This window comes from Prosopis cineraria, unplaced genomic scaffold (genome assembly GCF_029017545.1).
Source record: "Prosopis cineraria cultivar Desert tree isolate PC_DT_omini unplaced genomic scaffold, ASM2901754v1 PC2, whole genome shotgun sequence".
Lineage (NCBI taxonomy): Eukaryota > Viridiplantae > Streptophyta > Magnoliopsida > Fabales > Fabaceae > Prosopis > Prosopis cineraria.
The window spans coordinates 46,103,661-46,120,575 of NW_026555333.1; the positions used below are offsets into that span (position 1 = coordinate 46,103,661).

The 16,915-nt window shown below is 35.2% G+C and overlaps 2 protein-coding genes across 5 annotated transcripts; one reads left to right on the plus strand and one right to left on the minus strand.

Annotated features, from left to right (window-relative positions):
- The first annotated feature begins 412 nt into the window (after positions 1–412).
- On the plus strand, positions 413–12,515 carry LOC129303089 (ribonuclease E/G-like protein, chloroplastic). Of its 3 annotated transcripts, XM_054942113.1 has the most exons (15): positions 413–531; positions 672–868; positions 1,259–1,356; positions 2,903–3,084; positions 4,297–4,549; positions 4,637–5,703; positions 5,819–6,136; positions 6,254–6,295; positions 6,742–6,866; positions 8,277–8,424; positions 9,810–9,882; positions 10,379–10,491; positions 10,605–10,724; positions 11,145–11,300; positions 11,992–12,515. In XM_054942113.1, the coding sequence occupies exons 2-15, from the start codon at positions 759–761 to the stop codon at positions 12,175–12,177; spliced, it is 2,991 nt and encodes a 996-aa protein (XP_054798088.1). In that variant the 5' UTR covers positions 413–531; positions 672–758; the 3' UTR covers positions 12,178–12,515. The 3 variants fall into 3 exon arrangements, with proteins under 3 accessions (XP_054798088.1, XP_054798087.1, XP_054798089.1); XM_054942112.1 differs by having other exon boundaries at positions 454–868; XM_054942114.1 differs by lacking the exons at positions 413–531; positions 672–868; positions 1,259–1,356; positions 2,903–3,084 and having other exon boundaries at positions 4,344–4,549; positions 4,626–5,703; positions 11,992–12,485.
- Positions 12,516–14,094: 1,579 nt separating this feature from the next.
- LOC129298344 (uncharacterized) lies at positions 14,095–16,712 on the minus strand. Of its 2 annotated transcripts, none has more exons than XM_054936754.1 (2): positions 16,324–16,712; positions 14,095–16,082 (listed from the first exon to the last, which is right to left on the minus strand). In XM_054936754.1, the coding sequence occupies exon 2, from the start codon at positions 16,043–16,045 to the stop codon at positions 14,363–14,365; it is 1,683 nt and encodes a 560-aa protein (XP_054792729.1). In that variant the 5' UTR covers positions 16,046–16,082; positions 16,324–16,712; the 3' UTR covers positions 14,095–14,362. The 2 variants fall into 2 exon arrangements, with proteins under 2 accessions (XP_054792729.1, XP_054792725.1); XM_054936750.1 differs by having other exon boundaries at positions 16,384–16,711.
- Between the last annotated feature and the right edge of the window lie 203 nt (positions 16,713–16,915).

A 16,915-nucleotide genomic window follows, 5' to 3' on the forward strand; every position in this document is an offset into this window, starting at 1 on the left:
AAAGTTATAACATTAAGAAATAAACTTATAAATTTTTAAAATTTGATACTTGAGATGAAAGTTAAATTAATGGATGCTTTTAGAGTTTTGGAGACAATAATTTAGACAAAGCACGACAAGTCAGCTCGAACTGACCATAAAAAATTAAAGTTGAGCTTAATTATATAGACCTTTTAAAGAAATAGAATACTTTAAGTTTGATTTGCATAAGTCTAATTTGAATAAATCTAACTTTCAAAATTTTTAATTCTATGTATATGTAAAGTAGATAATTTTGGCTAAGCCACATAGTCAGCTCAAACTCAATAAAAAAAAAATTAAAGTTAAATTTGATTAGATGAATTTTTTAAAAAAAATAAAATATTTTAAATTTGAGCCCGAGCCTAAGTTCAATCCGTTCAAATTACCAACTTTAACTTTGGACCTATCTCCCATTCTCCGTTGTATTGTTGAGTGCGGAGGCACATTCTTCATCCTGGGACGCCCACCGCAGAAGGCGCCAACGCCAAGCAGCCCATTTATGTATTGCAAGTAATTACGCTGCTTATCTTCTCGCTCTAACTCTGAACAGCACTTATCTATCTATACTCTATCCAAAGCACCATTTCTCACTCTCCAATCTTACTACCAACGTACCTAATGCTATTTCCCTCTAAATCTGTTCACTGAAGCATTCTTTTCTCCTCCTCGTTTTGATTCCAAATGAGGAATTTGAACCAGTTCTCCTTCCCACTTTAGCAATTCCGCTGGCGGGATTCATGGAGGTGGTCATTGCTGAAGTTCGTTTTATTAGTCACTTCCAGCTTCTTCGTCAGGGTAGTCTCTTCTCTTGCCCTTCGTTGTTCCCCTCCAAGAAGTCTCTTCCGCTGTAAGTTTGCATGGCTCAGTCACTTTGTTTGATGAGTGATAACTTTTGTTGCATTGCAACCGAATTATGTATGATAGATTAATTTATTTTAGTTTTTCTGTTTTTAGAATAATTGAGTTCTTACCCATTTCATATGGGGGTGGTTTTTTTTTTTTTTTGTACTTATATACTGTCATCTTACAAATTTCAGCTAAGAGAAAAATTCCTTTCCTTATACCTGGTCTAATAAATGTCATTATTTGGATGGTTTTGCCTATGATAGATAGGATATTTACTGACTGATTTAGCATGTAGCTCAATACAACTAGAAAAGGCTGCAAATTCTTTGCATTGTTCATTTGTCTGGATTCTTAGAAGCACTTTGTATCGTGATTCATAATGTTGGGACAGGCACATATACCATCAAGCACCACCACGAAATATTTTCGGATTCACGTGTTCTGCGAAGAGTCGTAAATCCGTAAGAAGACTAGCTACTTTATCAACAGGTAACTTCAATCTTTGCACTGTTAGCTTAGCTCTTTCCCATCAGCTTGTTGTGCTCTTTATGCATTCCTCTTCGTGTATGTACGTGCACCTGTCCTCATGTTTTTTTCTTTTAAATATCAGAAAAAATCCCTTCCTTAGGCTAGAAATTTATTGTTATATACATTGCTGTTACATCCTTTTCTCAACTGTTCTGTTCATCTCTCTTTAATTTTGTCTGCAGCATCCAAATCATATAATTTTTTTTTTAGTTCCTAACTGTATGTCAGTGTTAAGATTTACCCTAATGGATCTTACCAACTGCCAATAGCTTAGGAATCAGATGCTTGTTTGATTTACTTTCTTCCTTTGGTCAGCTTTATGTACTCACTTTTTTGGGTATAATTGGCTGGACATCCCGGATCAAGGTTCTTGAGCTTTGAGCCTTTCTTCCGATCAACCTTAAGCTTGGCTTTTCAAGTCTTCATTGACCTAGCTTGCTCATTCATCTATTTCTCAGGAATTTAGCCGGCTTATAAGTGAAATATTAATGTAATAAAACCTCAAAATGCTGCCTACATTTGTTGATGTTCAATTACCAAAGACCTTTATGCAACAGTCACGCTCCAATTCAGCCAATACCTCTGCAATAACATCTGATTCTATCTGTCAACAATCTCCCAATCTCCCAATCTCCCTATTTGGAACAAGCTCTTGATTAATTAACAGCAAACATCTCCCCTCCTTTTCCTATTTCTTTTCTCAAGCTCTATGTATCAATCTCAACTCATCACTTGTGCTGCTGACTGCTTTGAACTAGTAGGTCTTCTTTTGAGACTATTTTTACTTGTTTCTTGCTCTTTAGATATTGATTTATGGATAATGGATAAGTTATTTCCGGATCATTTTAATTACTTTTTCTCATATTTTGATGCATTTTAAGTTTCTATTGAGTATGTTTGAAATGCCCATAAACATGGTTACACATATTTCCTTAGCTATTTATTGAAGGCTGTAAACTCTTACAAGTTAAGGAGTCAAATTTGCATGCAACTAGCTTCCCATGAGTCAAATTTACTCTAACTCACACATTTGATCACAATGCTTGAAACAAAATCCGAAGGTCAAGTGCTAGATTGTATTTACAAATTCAATTCTTGTGGCGATAGAATTTTCATTATGCACCCTCCTCCTGCAAGGTGCAATGAAGATAGGATTCGGTATAGATTCCTTAGTGAATAAACCATAATAAAGATGATCATGCGTACTATGCTCATAAGCAAAAATCTTCATCTGTTAAATAAAATGAGATGTAGGCATATCTTCTCAATTGTAGTTCAAGCATAAATGATACAAACATAAAAGCATTATTCTTGTTGAGACTACATTGATTCTAAGTAAATAAATATCAGAATTGAATATCCATTGTCTTTTGCCATTTTATCTAATTTTTATCCCAGGCTTCTGTCTGTTACTGCAATTTAGGATTTACATGTTTCAAGTCATAATTTCCAAATTTATTTTCCTGTATTTAGACTTGATGATGAATCAGGCAAGATGATTTTTCAGGCAAGTCAAGCACCACTGCTGATAAATTATGCAAGATCATCTGGACCATAGAAGCTGATTTAGAAGATGGTCAGCTTCTTTACATAACTGGTGATCCTGCTGTATTAGGTTGCTGGAAGCCAGACATGGCTCTACTGATGTCTCCTTCAGAGCATGTTAACGTATGGAGGACTGAGTTCAAGGTAGTTCGACTGGGTGTTCTCTTTTAGCTCATTCATTCATAAAGCTTCTATTTGTATTAAAAGATGATTTAGTTTTGGGGCTCTTCTATGTCCAGTTTTCTTTTACCTTTTGTATTGATCCTTCAAGGGAGCTGAGTTAAGCTGAATGGATTTTAAAATATCTTATGCAAAAAATTGCATGCTTGCATGCAATCACAATGAAATAAATGAAACAAAAAATATTGAGATCTATATGGCTTTCCCTTCTGATTGGAGCCCAACTTTCTACAGGCTTGTAACTTCTCCTTGGATCACTGTGCAAATAAACACTTTAAATGTCTGACATCTTTAATCTGCATGGTTAACAGTATCCTGCATCTAGAGGGAAGAAACCAAAATCTTGTCTTTGCAAATCATTCCTTCTACAAATCTGAAGACCCAGGAAGTCATTTCAAACAATTGAATCTTCTCTAACCTGTTGTTAAGAACCGAAACATAAGCTGGAAGTATATACGTCAAGACAAAAAAGAGACCTTGCGTATATCTTGGAACTTTACTATTATTGAAGAATTCCCATTCTGTCTCTAGGAGAGGGACTCTACTTTGTCAAGTTAGATATGATGTCTTGTTAATGCTTTGGATAATACACACTGATTTTCAGGCGTGTTGGACACTGGCTCTGCCATGTCACATCTTTTGTGTCAAAAAGACAAAAATTATTTATGATCTTTTTTCCTTTTAAGTTAGACATGGCTGGACATGGGCCAAAGTGTGCTAGACACGGGTGGCCCTAAGAAAAGGCAAGATGACCATAAGAAAAAATCAAGTAGAATGGGAGACTTGGAACCCCATCTTGAGATGATTAAAGTTCTTTCTTGGTGTTCTTTTTTTCTTTTTTGTGAGAGTTTTACATGAATAATTTGAATAATATAGTCTAAATGTTAGCATTTACTACATTTCTTCTATAAAACGATTTTGTAAGATATGTAGAAAATAGGATAACATTTGTTTCTCACAAAATATATATTTATATATATTGTTTTTATGTGTTTTGTTATTTTTTAAGTTTCCCCACCTAGTGGGATAAGGCTTGTCGTTGTCATCATTGTTATTTTTAAAGTTAGATGTGCCAAACATTCCTTATCAAAGCCATTATCTTCTCAGAATATGATGCAAACATCAAATTACAGTTTAGTATATATTCATCATAACTCAAACTATTTATTCTTGCAGATTGAATGTGGCTTGAATTTCAAATATAATTACTTCATTGAGGGAAAATCAGGTTCCTCAAGTGACATCCTTTGGAAGCCTGGACCAGAGTTTATTCTATCTGTACCTCCTAATGTTCATGGAGATGCTAAAATTGTAGTAAGGGATTCATGGATTAGATCTGATTGCCAGATGTCTGCAGCTTATGCATGGGGTCACTACATGGAAGAGATGTATCTTCTAGAGCATACCCCTATATCTTTTCCGGTCAAAGGTGTTTCTCCCTATTCTTACCCATTTATAGTTAACTTCTTTGCATAATGTTTTTCTGAACACTCAAATGTTTACAGTGGTTTGACAGATGAAGCAAAGATTATGAATCAGCTTGAAAATGACATGACAAAGTTGAAGGCACTTGGAGTAGAAGATCATTTCTATGATGACAATGAGAACATGATAAATGGATTTGATATGGTTTCAAATTCTAGTAGCATATGTTCTGATAAATACCAGCCTATTGAAGAACCCTGGTTGCTCTGTCCACCATCTTTCTTTGTCTCCAAGGATAGAGTAGAATCTGATGCAAGAACTGATGCCACTGTAGAAAATCAAGTGACGCTAGTAGATACAGACAAGTTGTTGCCTGAAGAAAGTAGTGATATCATTTCAAAGGAACCTGTTTCTACCATTATACTGATTAACTCTTCAATATGTACCATGCAAAGGATTGCTGTGCTGGAAGGTGAGAAATTGGTTGAATTGTTACTGGAACCCGTGAAGAGCAATGTGCAATGTGATAGTGTATATGTAGGGGTAGTCACAAAGCTTGTTCCCCATATGGGTGGGGCTTTTGTAAATATTGGTAGTTCTAGGCCTTCTTTAATGGACATAAAGCATAACAGGGAACCATTTATTTTCCCTCCATTTCGTCAAAGAACGAAGAAACAAGATCTGCAGGCTTCATCCATTCCTAATAAAAATGATTTGATATCTGATGATGTTGAAGTCACTGATGGAATGTCAGACATACACTCTGAGGATGGCTCTTTACAATTACTGCACAATGACTATGATGAGCAGGAAGGAGAAGATGATTATGATATTTCAGAAGTCCTTAAGGAAAATGTAAATGGCAGCTTGGTTGATGATGTTGAAGTAGAGGCTGACTTTGAGGATGACATTGATGGAAGTGAAGTCCATCTAGAAGAAGAAACCAAAAGCACTTCCCTTTCTACCAGCATAGATGGGTCTGTCAGCTATCAAATTTTACGGGACAAAGATACAGAGGGAGACCAAGTACCTGCTGAAGAAAGTAAATGGACCCGAGTTCGCAAGGGCGCCAAAATTATTGTACAAGTTGTCAAAGAGGGTCTTGGTACCAAGGGTCCCACTCTGACTGCTTATCCAAAACTAAGAAGTAGATTCTGGGTATGCTTTTATGCATGCACCTGTCCTTCAACGTTGCAGTTATATCATTCCTGGTCTTTACCCTGCAGTAGTTTTCAAATATTTCTTTGTCTTAACTAGACTTTCTGGATTTCAGATCTTGGTGACTCGTTGTGATAGAATAGGAGTCTCCAAAAAAATTTCCGGTGTTGAGCGCACAAGACTGAAAGTTATTGCAAAAACGTTGCAGCCTCAGGGTTTTGGTCTCACTGTAAGAACTGTTGCTGCTGGTCATTCGTTAGAGGAACTGCAGAAAGACTTGGAAGGTTTGCTTTCAACTTGGAAAAATATAATGGAACAGGCAAAATGTGCAGCACTTGCTGCAGATGAAGGTGTAGAAGGAGCTGTTCCTGTTATTTTGCACACGCCAATGGGTCAAACTCTCTCAGTGGTCCAGGATTATTTCAGCAAAACGGTTGATTCTGTTGCTCATTTGAAGTCTCTCTCTTTATTTATCTCTATAATATCACTCATAGAAAATGCAGTTTATGATATGTCTTCTAATTACACGTTACTCTGATGTTACCTTCAGGTTAAGAAAATGGTGGTTGACTCGCCGAGGACATATCATGAGGCATGTCATGAACTTTTTACTGCAAATGGATATTCTGCCAGAATAGGACTTGAGCATTTCTATCTGTGTGTGACCTACTTCAACTTTCATTCCCCCTAGAGTTTATATCATTACAGGGGAATTTTCTGACTGCCAGCTTGCTTCACCCAGCTGTATCTTGGATTCTCAAATTTTGGTTCACTATAGTCTCTTAGTAAATTTCTGTCAGATCTTGATTAAAGCAAAGAACTTAAGAACTATATTTACATTATTATGATAACTTGGGTACAATTTTTACTGATGGTCATATGCATGCTTATTTTATATATAATCTAAGGCTGCTATATCAATGAAATGCTTCTGTTGTTGTTACAGCATTTAGATCAGTACCTTATTGAAGATTCCATGTACAAACTTTCACAGCTCAACTTTTGTTTCTGTTCTTAACTTTTTCATTTATTATTCAGGTGACCAGTTACCTTCAGGAAATTGCCCCTGATCTCTGTGATCGAGTTGAGCTATATGATAAAAGAGTTCCACTTTTTGATGAATTTAACATTGAAGGAGAGATTGACAATATCCTCAGCAAAAGGTAACATTATGTTATTCACCTTCTGCTTATAACTGTTAACATCTCCATTGTATTTGGCTGTTTAAGATAAGTTTCATAATGATTTTAATCAACCTATTCACACCAAACTAACAGTGATAAAGATTATTTGAGGACTTTCTGAATTGTAATGAAAAACGACTTTGGGTTTCCATTAATGCACTTATTGGGGTTATTTGGGATTCACCATGTGATACATGGGAATTAGGAATAGCAAGGGTAATTAGGGAAATTAGGGGTAAAAAGGGTAGTTTGGGAATATGCTAAATATCTCTATAAATAGGGTCCTATGGATGTGATGGGTCTCTTATGAAAGATATTTCTATTACTTAGGTTCTATTTCCCTTTTACCTTTATCATGCTTCTAACTAACACTTGGTGTTAAAAAGTTATGGAGAAGAAAAGTGAGGCAGAAGAGAAGCAATATCATTGAAAGACTCTAGAAATGATGAGTATATCCAAACCTTTATTTATACTAACACTTTTGCCACTTAATGACTCTAACATCCATGGCATTGGTTGTGCCAACATGGAATCCTTTCTCAATCCACTGGAATTTTCTGAATACTTGTTCTCCTCAAGAATTGGAAATTAAGGGCTTATTAGCTTTAGAAAAATGTTGGGAAAAATCACAAATATCTCTGAAAATTTTTGTGTAACTTCACAAAATAATGTGCCCTATGGTTTCAAGCATTTTATGTTTGCAACACGGGTCTAATTAATTAAGATTTTCTTTTTTCTAAATGAATTTAATCTAGAGGACAAGGAATCTCTTGAATGTATAGAAGATGCTAGAGAAAATCAGCTCATGTTACCCCGATTATGTGAATTTCTCTCCAAGAGAATTTTATAAAACGCACAACGCAGAGCTCTGTGATGAACCAAAAATAAAATAAAATAAAATTACATTGTCTCCAATTTAATCAATTGAAGAAAATGGTTTCAAAAGCTCTATCAATTCATTCCAGAAATACACCATGACTAGTAGCAGTTTTTCTTCTTTTTGAAGGTCTCCTTGCTGGCATTAACTTGGCTTCTTCTTGTTTTTTTTTTAATGTTGAAATTCTGGTCCTTCTAACCAAGCTCAACTAGTTTATGTCAAGTAGCATGCGCTCTTTATAACAAAAGGCTTTATTGAATGGCAAACAAAAGAGACACTTCAATTTTACCTTCCTGATATCAAATTGTTTATCTTTTACTAGCTTCTAATGAATCAAAGTGTGGTCTAAAAAATCAGAATATTACTAAAAAAATGTCAGTAGATAAAACTGAAACTATAACTGAGAATCTCTTTGCCAACTCTTTCCTAGAATGTGAATTGTTCTGGCCTTCGTTGCAAACTTGATCATTTGAATGCCTTGCCAGATTTCTTTACTTTTTCTTATTTTATAGGGTTCCACTTGCTAATGGAGGTTCTCTAGTTATTGAACAAACCGAGGCATTAGTTTCTATTGATGTAAATGGAGGGCATGGGATGTTTGGTCAAGGAATCTCGCAGCAGAAAGCTATACTAGATGTCAATCTTGCAGCTGCAAAACAAGTACGTTGGATTCTGAGCTCTATATTATTGTCTATTTGCAGATGGCAGACTTTGGTAACATAAATATTGGTATTACTCTCACCTGCGAAGACAAAGTATGGATACTAGAAAAGGTCATCAATTCAACTCCAAAACCTATCTGATAGGAAAGTTCTGTTAAAAATACCATGTGAGCACCCAAGCCATCAGCACCACCTATCAACGACCTTATCTGTTGTTTCATTTGCATTTCTTTTATCTCAAGGTCCTACACACCCCCTCGCCCCCAAAAGGCCATATATGTTGATAGTTTCACCTTAAGTCCCAAGATTTTTTTTTTCGGGGGAAATTGATGGATTTCTTTCTTAATAATTTTAGGACCTGTTTGCTTAAGATTAAAAAAAAAGAAGTGATTTTTAGATAGTTTAGAGATTTTATAAAAAGATATTTATTTTGTAGAGATTTATTAAAGAGAAGACATGATTTTATATTTGGTTACAATAATAAAAAGTGATTATTAATTAGTTATTTTTAAATTTTATGATACCTTCATGAATTTTTGTGTTTATAAAAAATTATTTATTATTTAATTATTTTAAAATTTTATGATATCTTTGTGTATATCCTCTTTTTTATGGCATTCTATCTCATCTACTGCATCATATTATTTTCAAAAACAATTCAAGGTAGCTTCTTAAAATAATTAGAAGTATGTTTTCTTAGCTTCTGATTTTTTTCAGAAGTTTATTTTATTGTTAGTTATTAATATCTAAGTCCCATTCACTGTCACTATGAAACTCTTGTAAATAAGCAGGAAATTATCGCGTCACCAAAATAAGTAAAAAGTAACTTATATTAAAACTCTTTTAGCAAGTTAAATCAGCTAAGCCAGTAACTTTTCTGAGTGATGTTCTTGAAGAATGTGCCATTTTGATATTATCCTTAAATTTGGGACTTTGTTTTCAGACTTGGTAACTTTTCATTGAATTTCAACCATGTGCATGGTAAAACTCATGTTGATAATTTTTACAGTAGTTGGAAGGCAGTGTTTCTCAAGTAGAAAAACTGAAACTTTCAGCATGCAAAACTATATCCAAGTCTCACCTTGTATCTTATTATTGAATCCTCTTAATCACTTCCTTTGATAAATATTAGAAGTATGCAAATAAAATAAATAAATCATAGAAATAAAATGTCAAAGGAGAGACAGCATTAATACTTTGGTTATGGTGCACACAATTTAGAGAAAGTTGTATTTACTCTGATCATTTTGTGTGTTGGATAATTATCTTGTTATCTTTCATCTATAGTATTGATCCTAATGTTCTTTCCCTATTAAAGATTAATATTTATTGAGGCTTTTAACCGTTACAAGTTGTTTGTTTAATAGAAACCATGTGTTGCAGATTGCTAGGGAGTTGAGGTTGCGGGATATTGGGGGCATTATTGTGGTTGATTTCATTGATATGATTGATGAGGGTAAGTAGAAAGCTTTCTCTTGATTCTTCAATTAAAGCACATATCAAATAATGAGTTCTGTTGAAGTAATTTATCTTAGAAAATTGTTTTTTTTTTCCATTAATATTTTTTCAATTCTAATCTTTTGTTAGCTAGTCTCTCGATGATTAAACAATATTGAATCCCTACGAAGAACTTTCTGGGATTCCATAAAAGGAAATTGCAATAAGTAAACCATAGTTCAATCCAATCAAAAACGCTTACTCAAGGTTCCACAGAGCCAAGTGGTTTTTTAGCCAACATAGATCCAAGTATAGTGAAGGACTTTTTCTTTTTCTCTGCTCTATCTTTGTGTGTTTATCTGCTAGCCAAGGTCCAAGAATGATTTCATAACTGTTAGCTTGGTCCTTCAAGTGCAAATCTATTGATAAATCATGGATAAAGCTGAGTTGCCAATTGCACAAGTCATCAAGTTTCAAAATAAATCTCCTGATATACTAAAATTTTTAATGATCAGCGAATAAAAGATTAGTCTATGAAGAAGTCAAGAAGGCCGTTGAGAGAGACAGATCCATGGTTAAAGTCTCTGAATTGTCCAGGCATGGACTCATGGAAATAACACGAAAGAGGGTATATTCCTCAGCTATAGCATAGTTTCTTCTGTTGAATGTTTGCACAGCTTCCACTCAAATTAAATCATGATTAATTAAACAATATAACAAATATTTACTAATATTCAACAGGTTCGACCAAGTGTAACTTTCATGGTTAGTGAACCATGTTCCTGTTGCCATGGCACTGGCAGGGTTGAAGCTTTAGAGACATCCTTCTCAAAAATTGAACAACAAATCTGCAGGCTTCTTGTAAGTACAAAATTGCATCTTTTGAATTTCTCTTTCATACATCAAATAAGCCATGATATTGGGATAAAAAAATTGATGGTCATTCATTTAATTTGGAAATTAAAGGAATCCACACTTTGCGTGGGATTTTAAAATTAATAATCTTAATAGAACATACTATTAACAAGAAAATGTGAAAATATTCTTATATCTATGAAGGAGATATTTGGTAAAAGGAAAAATTTGTCTTTTTCAGCATGCTGTACTTAAAGTCTTTCTGATTAATTTGATGTTGTGCATGTTACTTGCTGTTATCTATTTCTTCTTCCACCTATTGCCAATTCTCTTTTCCTGCTTGTTTTCTCCCTACCCTTCCTGATGTTTCTGCTTGCTCTATTGTAGTGATTTGTGATTTCTTGTTTCCTCCTACCCTTTTCCCAGGCAACACTGGATGGGAAGCCAGACCCGGAAAACCCAAAATCCTGGCCTAAATTTATTCTGAGAGTTGACCATCATATGTGCGAATATCTGACTTCTGGTAAAAAGACGAGACTTGCAACATTGAGCAGCTCTCTTAAAGTCTGGATTCTCTTAAAGGTAAAGCTGATTTCTTTTAACTGATTATGCCTGTGCTGAATTTATGGCTAGCTGTGAGGCATACACACTTGTGAACTTATACATATTGGCATCTCTCGCCTTCTCCTGCAAATCTGTGTAAATATGGATCAGATGGAGTATCTTTCAAGAGGATAATCTCTCGCCAAGTTCAAGCTTTATAATCCGACAAGCTCATAGAATTGCCATACATACATATTTCAATTCGATCCCTTACAAATAAAACAGTTACAAAAAGCATCTAAATATTTAAATATCATATAATAGTACCTATTTAAAACATATACGAGTATGTCTGTTAATTTTATTTACAGTAGATTAACAGAAGATACTGTTGATAGCAATTTCGTTTGTGACCAAATTGATAAATCCTTTTGTGAAACATTAAAATGGTTTTGTAGCCAATTCTATACTGCAGTCTAATTGGCACTCCTTCAATCAGACCTATTTCTTCGGATTGCTTCCTATATTTTATTCTTCTGCATGGTACATCGTAGCATAATGAATGATCCATGTGAGATTTATATGAGAAGATGTTCTTGAGTTCTTAAATTGAAGAAGCAAAGTCTGAGATAGGGCTTCAGCTAAGTTAATCATTGCTTAAAATAATTTACACATCAATTATCATGCTGGGATTAATCAACTGATTACTGGCTGTTTTAAATTGGCTCAGGTTGCTAGAGGTTTCACCAGAGGAACATTTGAGGTGAAACCATTTACAGATGACAAGGTGGAGAAAAATCAGCATCAACATCAAGTCGCTATTTCAATGTTGAGATCTTCAGAGGCCAGTACCAAAAAACCTGGCCAAAACGTGACCCTTGTTCCTGTCAAGAAACTGAAGGCTAGGAGGAAATAAGTCGGTCATGATCTGTACAATAGTTCTTTCATGAAGTAGGCCTCATTGAAGGTTAGGAGGAAATAAATGAGTCATGGTTATCTGTAGAATAGTTCTTTTCTTGAAATTGACATAGCCATCCTTCCACTTTTCTTGTGTGTTCTAGTTTTGATCAGTTTTGGATGGTATACATAGGTTAGGAAGAGAAAGTATGGCATTGTGGGAGAGCAAAAGTCATGAACCTGAGAAGCCTAAGGACAAACTTTTGTATAAAAATTTTTCGACTGAACATATCACAAGAGTCCAAAAGTTCTACTTGCTTTGGATTTTATTTGTGCAATGTACTACTTTCAAGGTTTTATACAGGTACTTTTTATTTTTTTTTTTAATAGATTTGTGAAATTTAGAGAGAACATTTTGAATTATCCTGTCATAAAAGTTGGGTTACAAAAATACGTTATGTATCCATGGAATTTTGAATAAAAAATAGATGGAACACGGTACTTTTTTCGGACCATAAAAATTAAATGTGCCAAAAAAAAAAGTGCCAAAATCCCGCAGTCTCCTTGTATTGGATATCAAATGATAATTTTTTTTATATATATATAATCATAAAATCATTTATGTATCAACCAAAACATGAAGTTGCCCACTTGACCTGTCTACCTACAAGAAAGATAAAATGGCCCAAATGATATCAATGAAGAGAGAAATTCTCTCTGTTTTGAGATATGCAAAATATGTGTGTGTGTGTGTGTGTTATTTGTAAAATTATTTTCTCCTATTTATATAATCATGGAAGGATCCCAGAACAGGACTCAGTGGATGCCATCCAGAGTCTATCTAATTGTACACATTAGTATTGTGTCATATGGGAAGGAAAAGCAAATGGCCCGTTTGCTAGTTAAAAAATCATGATATGGACTAAAACAGTAATGATCGTGGACAATTTTTTGTTGGACAAGCACAATGAAGTGATAGAAAAGTAAAGATAAGGAACCAAGAAGTTGGTCTGAGTGATAATCGGCTCGGTTTCGCTTAAGTAAGGTCTCAAGTTCGAGCCTTGTGTATGTATAAAATTCCCTCTGGGAGACTCACCCATTATGCAAGGTGTGCAACGCGGATCAGATCCGGATATAGTCGAGACAAAGCTTTGATGAACCGGATGGGCTACCAAAAAAAAAAAGTAGAGATAAGGAGTGACATCTAGATTTTAAAATTTTCAAGAATTGTAATTAGTATTACCATGGGAGAAATTATTCTCATGATTCTGATCAACCAAACATAAAAAAAATATGCATATTGCATGATAATTATTAAGAGATGAAGAAAGTTGGACCTAAGTCTTAGCAGACGCTTTGCAATGGCACCCCCCCTTGAATTTTAAGTTTTTTCCCTTCTCTCTCTCTCTCTCTATATATATATATATCTCTCTCTAACCAAACCAACCCTCTTTGAATTAGGAAAAAGTAGTATAACAAAATAACCATGGTAATGTTCTAGTCTTCTAGAACATGAAAAAGGACAGTCTACTGTATGGTCACATCATAATAAGGTTAATCACACTAGTGGTTAATGCATATGCCTCTATGGCTTTCATTACACAAAAAGATGCAAAAGCAAAATCAACTTAAAAATATATACCAAAATATCGCATGGCTCACACTTGAACGGAAGAAGGAATAAACTATGACAATAAAAAAGCGACACCCCGTGAATAAAGAGGCAATACATCTCAGTACAACCCCCAAATTAGAGAGATCCAGAAAATAAGCAACATTCTTTATTAGCATTACAATCGAAATGCATTATAGAAAAAGAAAACTTGAAGATCCTCAGGGGCAACACACATCTTCAACGTGTTCTGATAGTTTTGTCTTCTAACAACATAACTAGAATGATGCACAATGTTAGGTTTTAGAATAAGCCATAAGAGCATAAATAAAAGTACAGAAGTTGCATTGCTTCAACCATCAACGGCTGATTATATAGATAAGGTTCAAGCACAGAACAAATTTTAATCAAGGGGGTTCATAACTTCTGAGGAAGCACTACTCTTACAACACAAAACTGAATGATTTTACTCTTTACTACAGAGACTTGAACAGACAGGCTACAATATATCAAATGCAACACAGCTAACAGCTAAAAGTACAGACGCACGATATTCCAGTGTATGAAACAATAATCTCAAATGTCACAGAAATCAGTTGGTTGCGACACTACAGGTATTGATTCCGTCCTTGCAATCATTGGTCAAATCATTGAAAGTTTCAATCTGCTTTTTCCCCCTCAAGAACACTTCAGTGTCAACAGAGACTCTCATGTAACCATCAAATTCTACTGGAACCCCATTATTAAGCTTTGTTGTCTCAGAGTACCATTCGCTATTTTCATCCCAAAGATCCCTATATTCATCAAGAAAATGAGTGGCATACTTATCTTTTAAAGGGTCGAAGAAAGATGTATCTAGTTCATTCGTTGCAACATAGAGGTTCCTTCCCTCATCAACCTTGTCCCGCAAGGTTGAGAGAAGTGCATCAGGAGAGGTATCTGCATCTAGATTAGGCCAAAGCTCCTTGTTCCTTGCCTTTTCGCCTCTCACAATATGAACAGAGTCATAGTCCCAATTCAACCTTGCTGCTATTGCCGACACTATTTCCATCAACCGCTTGGATTTCCATATCAAATGCCATGGCCTTTGAACAACAGATTCAGTCTCTCCTTCACAGACCCTATACCAGTAGTTATCTGGCTCTACAGAACCAAACTTTCTCATAATCAAAGCATCTTTCACTTCTGCAAGTTTCATGGGGGTGACCCTAAAATCCTCCACAAGATGAAGTGTCAACATATCTTTCTTTTGCCATTTATTCCAATCTAACCAAAACTGACCCTGGTCCAATACAGAGGCTGCCTCCTTCAAATGCTCAAAATCAAAGTAAAACCTGAAATCCTTGCCCTCTTCATTTTGCATTGATGAAGTGTAAATTGAAGAAAGACATATGCTCAAATCCATAACCAATGTTCGATTAAGGTATTGAGCTTCCCCAAGGGCACACAAGAAACTCCAAAGATAATGATTCATACTCTTGCACCTATCTCCGCCACCCACATAGATCAAGTACTTTTGATGACTAAACGAACTTTCAGACTCAACTACAGGAAGGCTATCATTGACAATCTCTCCAACAACGGGCATTGAGGTCATCTCCTCTGACTTTGACCCAGATTTCTTATTCTTCTTCCTCTTCCTTGCATTTACACCTGTATGGTATTCCCCGATGCTGACAATACTAAGTGTACAGTTCTCGGACCTAGAAATCTCAAACCTCCGATAATCCTTATAAAATGCTGCAGCTTTCCCTTCCTTTGGCCTGAACCGCCATGCCATATCACAATTATGATCATCGGACCCTCGTACAGGTTTCCCAAATCGGTAAAAGTGGATATCCTTAAACTTTTCAATAGTGGTCGTCATCATCAAATGGAACACCTCAGGGTCCTTACAATCAATAGGAGCATTGACATCACAATCAGATGAGACAGCCTCTTTGTTTTCGAATTCAACTGAGTTATTAACATCTGTTAGATTAATGGCAGTGCCAAATGAAGTTTCGTTGGTAGCCATAAAATCCTCTCCAGTTTTAACAACAGTGTCATCAGATTTGAAGGTGGCATTGGATTTGGAAGTTAGGAAGTTGGTGATCTTGGTCGAAGGATGAAACAAGGGGTCCTCAGGTTCATAAGTAGCAGCAATAATCGTAAAGATTAACACTCCAATAACAAACATGGAGAAGCATACATTCCCAATCATGGCCAACGCATTTTGGCCCAAATTTTCAGGCCGGAAATTTCCGGTTCTTAACACCGCAGAGCGACCCCACATTCCTATCTTCTATCAGATTACTCCCAATACAACTTTCCTACATAAACAGGAGAAGAGCGAAGATACCCAGTAAATTAAATGACAAAAAGAGCAAGTAGAACTTCAGAAAATGAAAATAAAACAAAGGACAAGCATTATTAACGGTTCAAAAGTCCATCTCTCATTTCAAAGAAGTATGGAAAACGAAGAAGATAACATTAGATCTGCAACCATATCCTTCAATATCAAAACAATAAAAAAACGAAAGAAAAAAAAAACAAAGATCGCCTAAAACCCACTTATCCAATTTACAAGACTCGCTTTGATCTGTGAGGCGAATTGAAGAATGATTCACAAACCTCTTGACTTCCCAGAAATGCAGCGTTGAGCGTCACTGCCAGCTTCCCTCAATCTCAGACTTCAGTGTCGGAAAGTCTCTGATTTTATACTAAACAAAAGTACCGAGTGCAAAAAAAAAAAAAAAATTGATCTATCGTCTGCAGTGATGATGATTAATATATTGTAAATGTTACAGTAAACGGTAGGCGCAATGCGCACGCAGAGTACAAATTGGATGACGACGTGCACAACGAAAATGAGGCAGGAAGAGTTGAAGTTGAAGCGGTGGTGTAACGCGCCCTCAGTGCCATCGAATTGAACCCTCGTATTTTTCTGATCAAGCAATAGATGATTGTAAAGTATTTGGACAAACGATTTGACGGTGTGTTTGTAAGATATTAGGAAAACAAAATATTAATTAAAAAATAAAATTTTCAATCCTTTAAATTTAGCGCAGTTATTCATTCGATACCAGAAACTTGATCTTCATCAATTAAGTCCTGTCCATACAATTTTTAAATCATACATTGTATATGATTATAAATTTTTGTC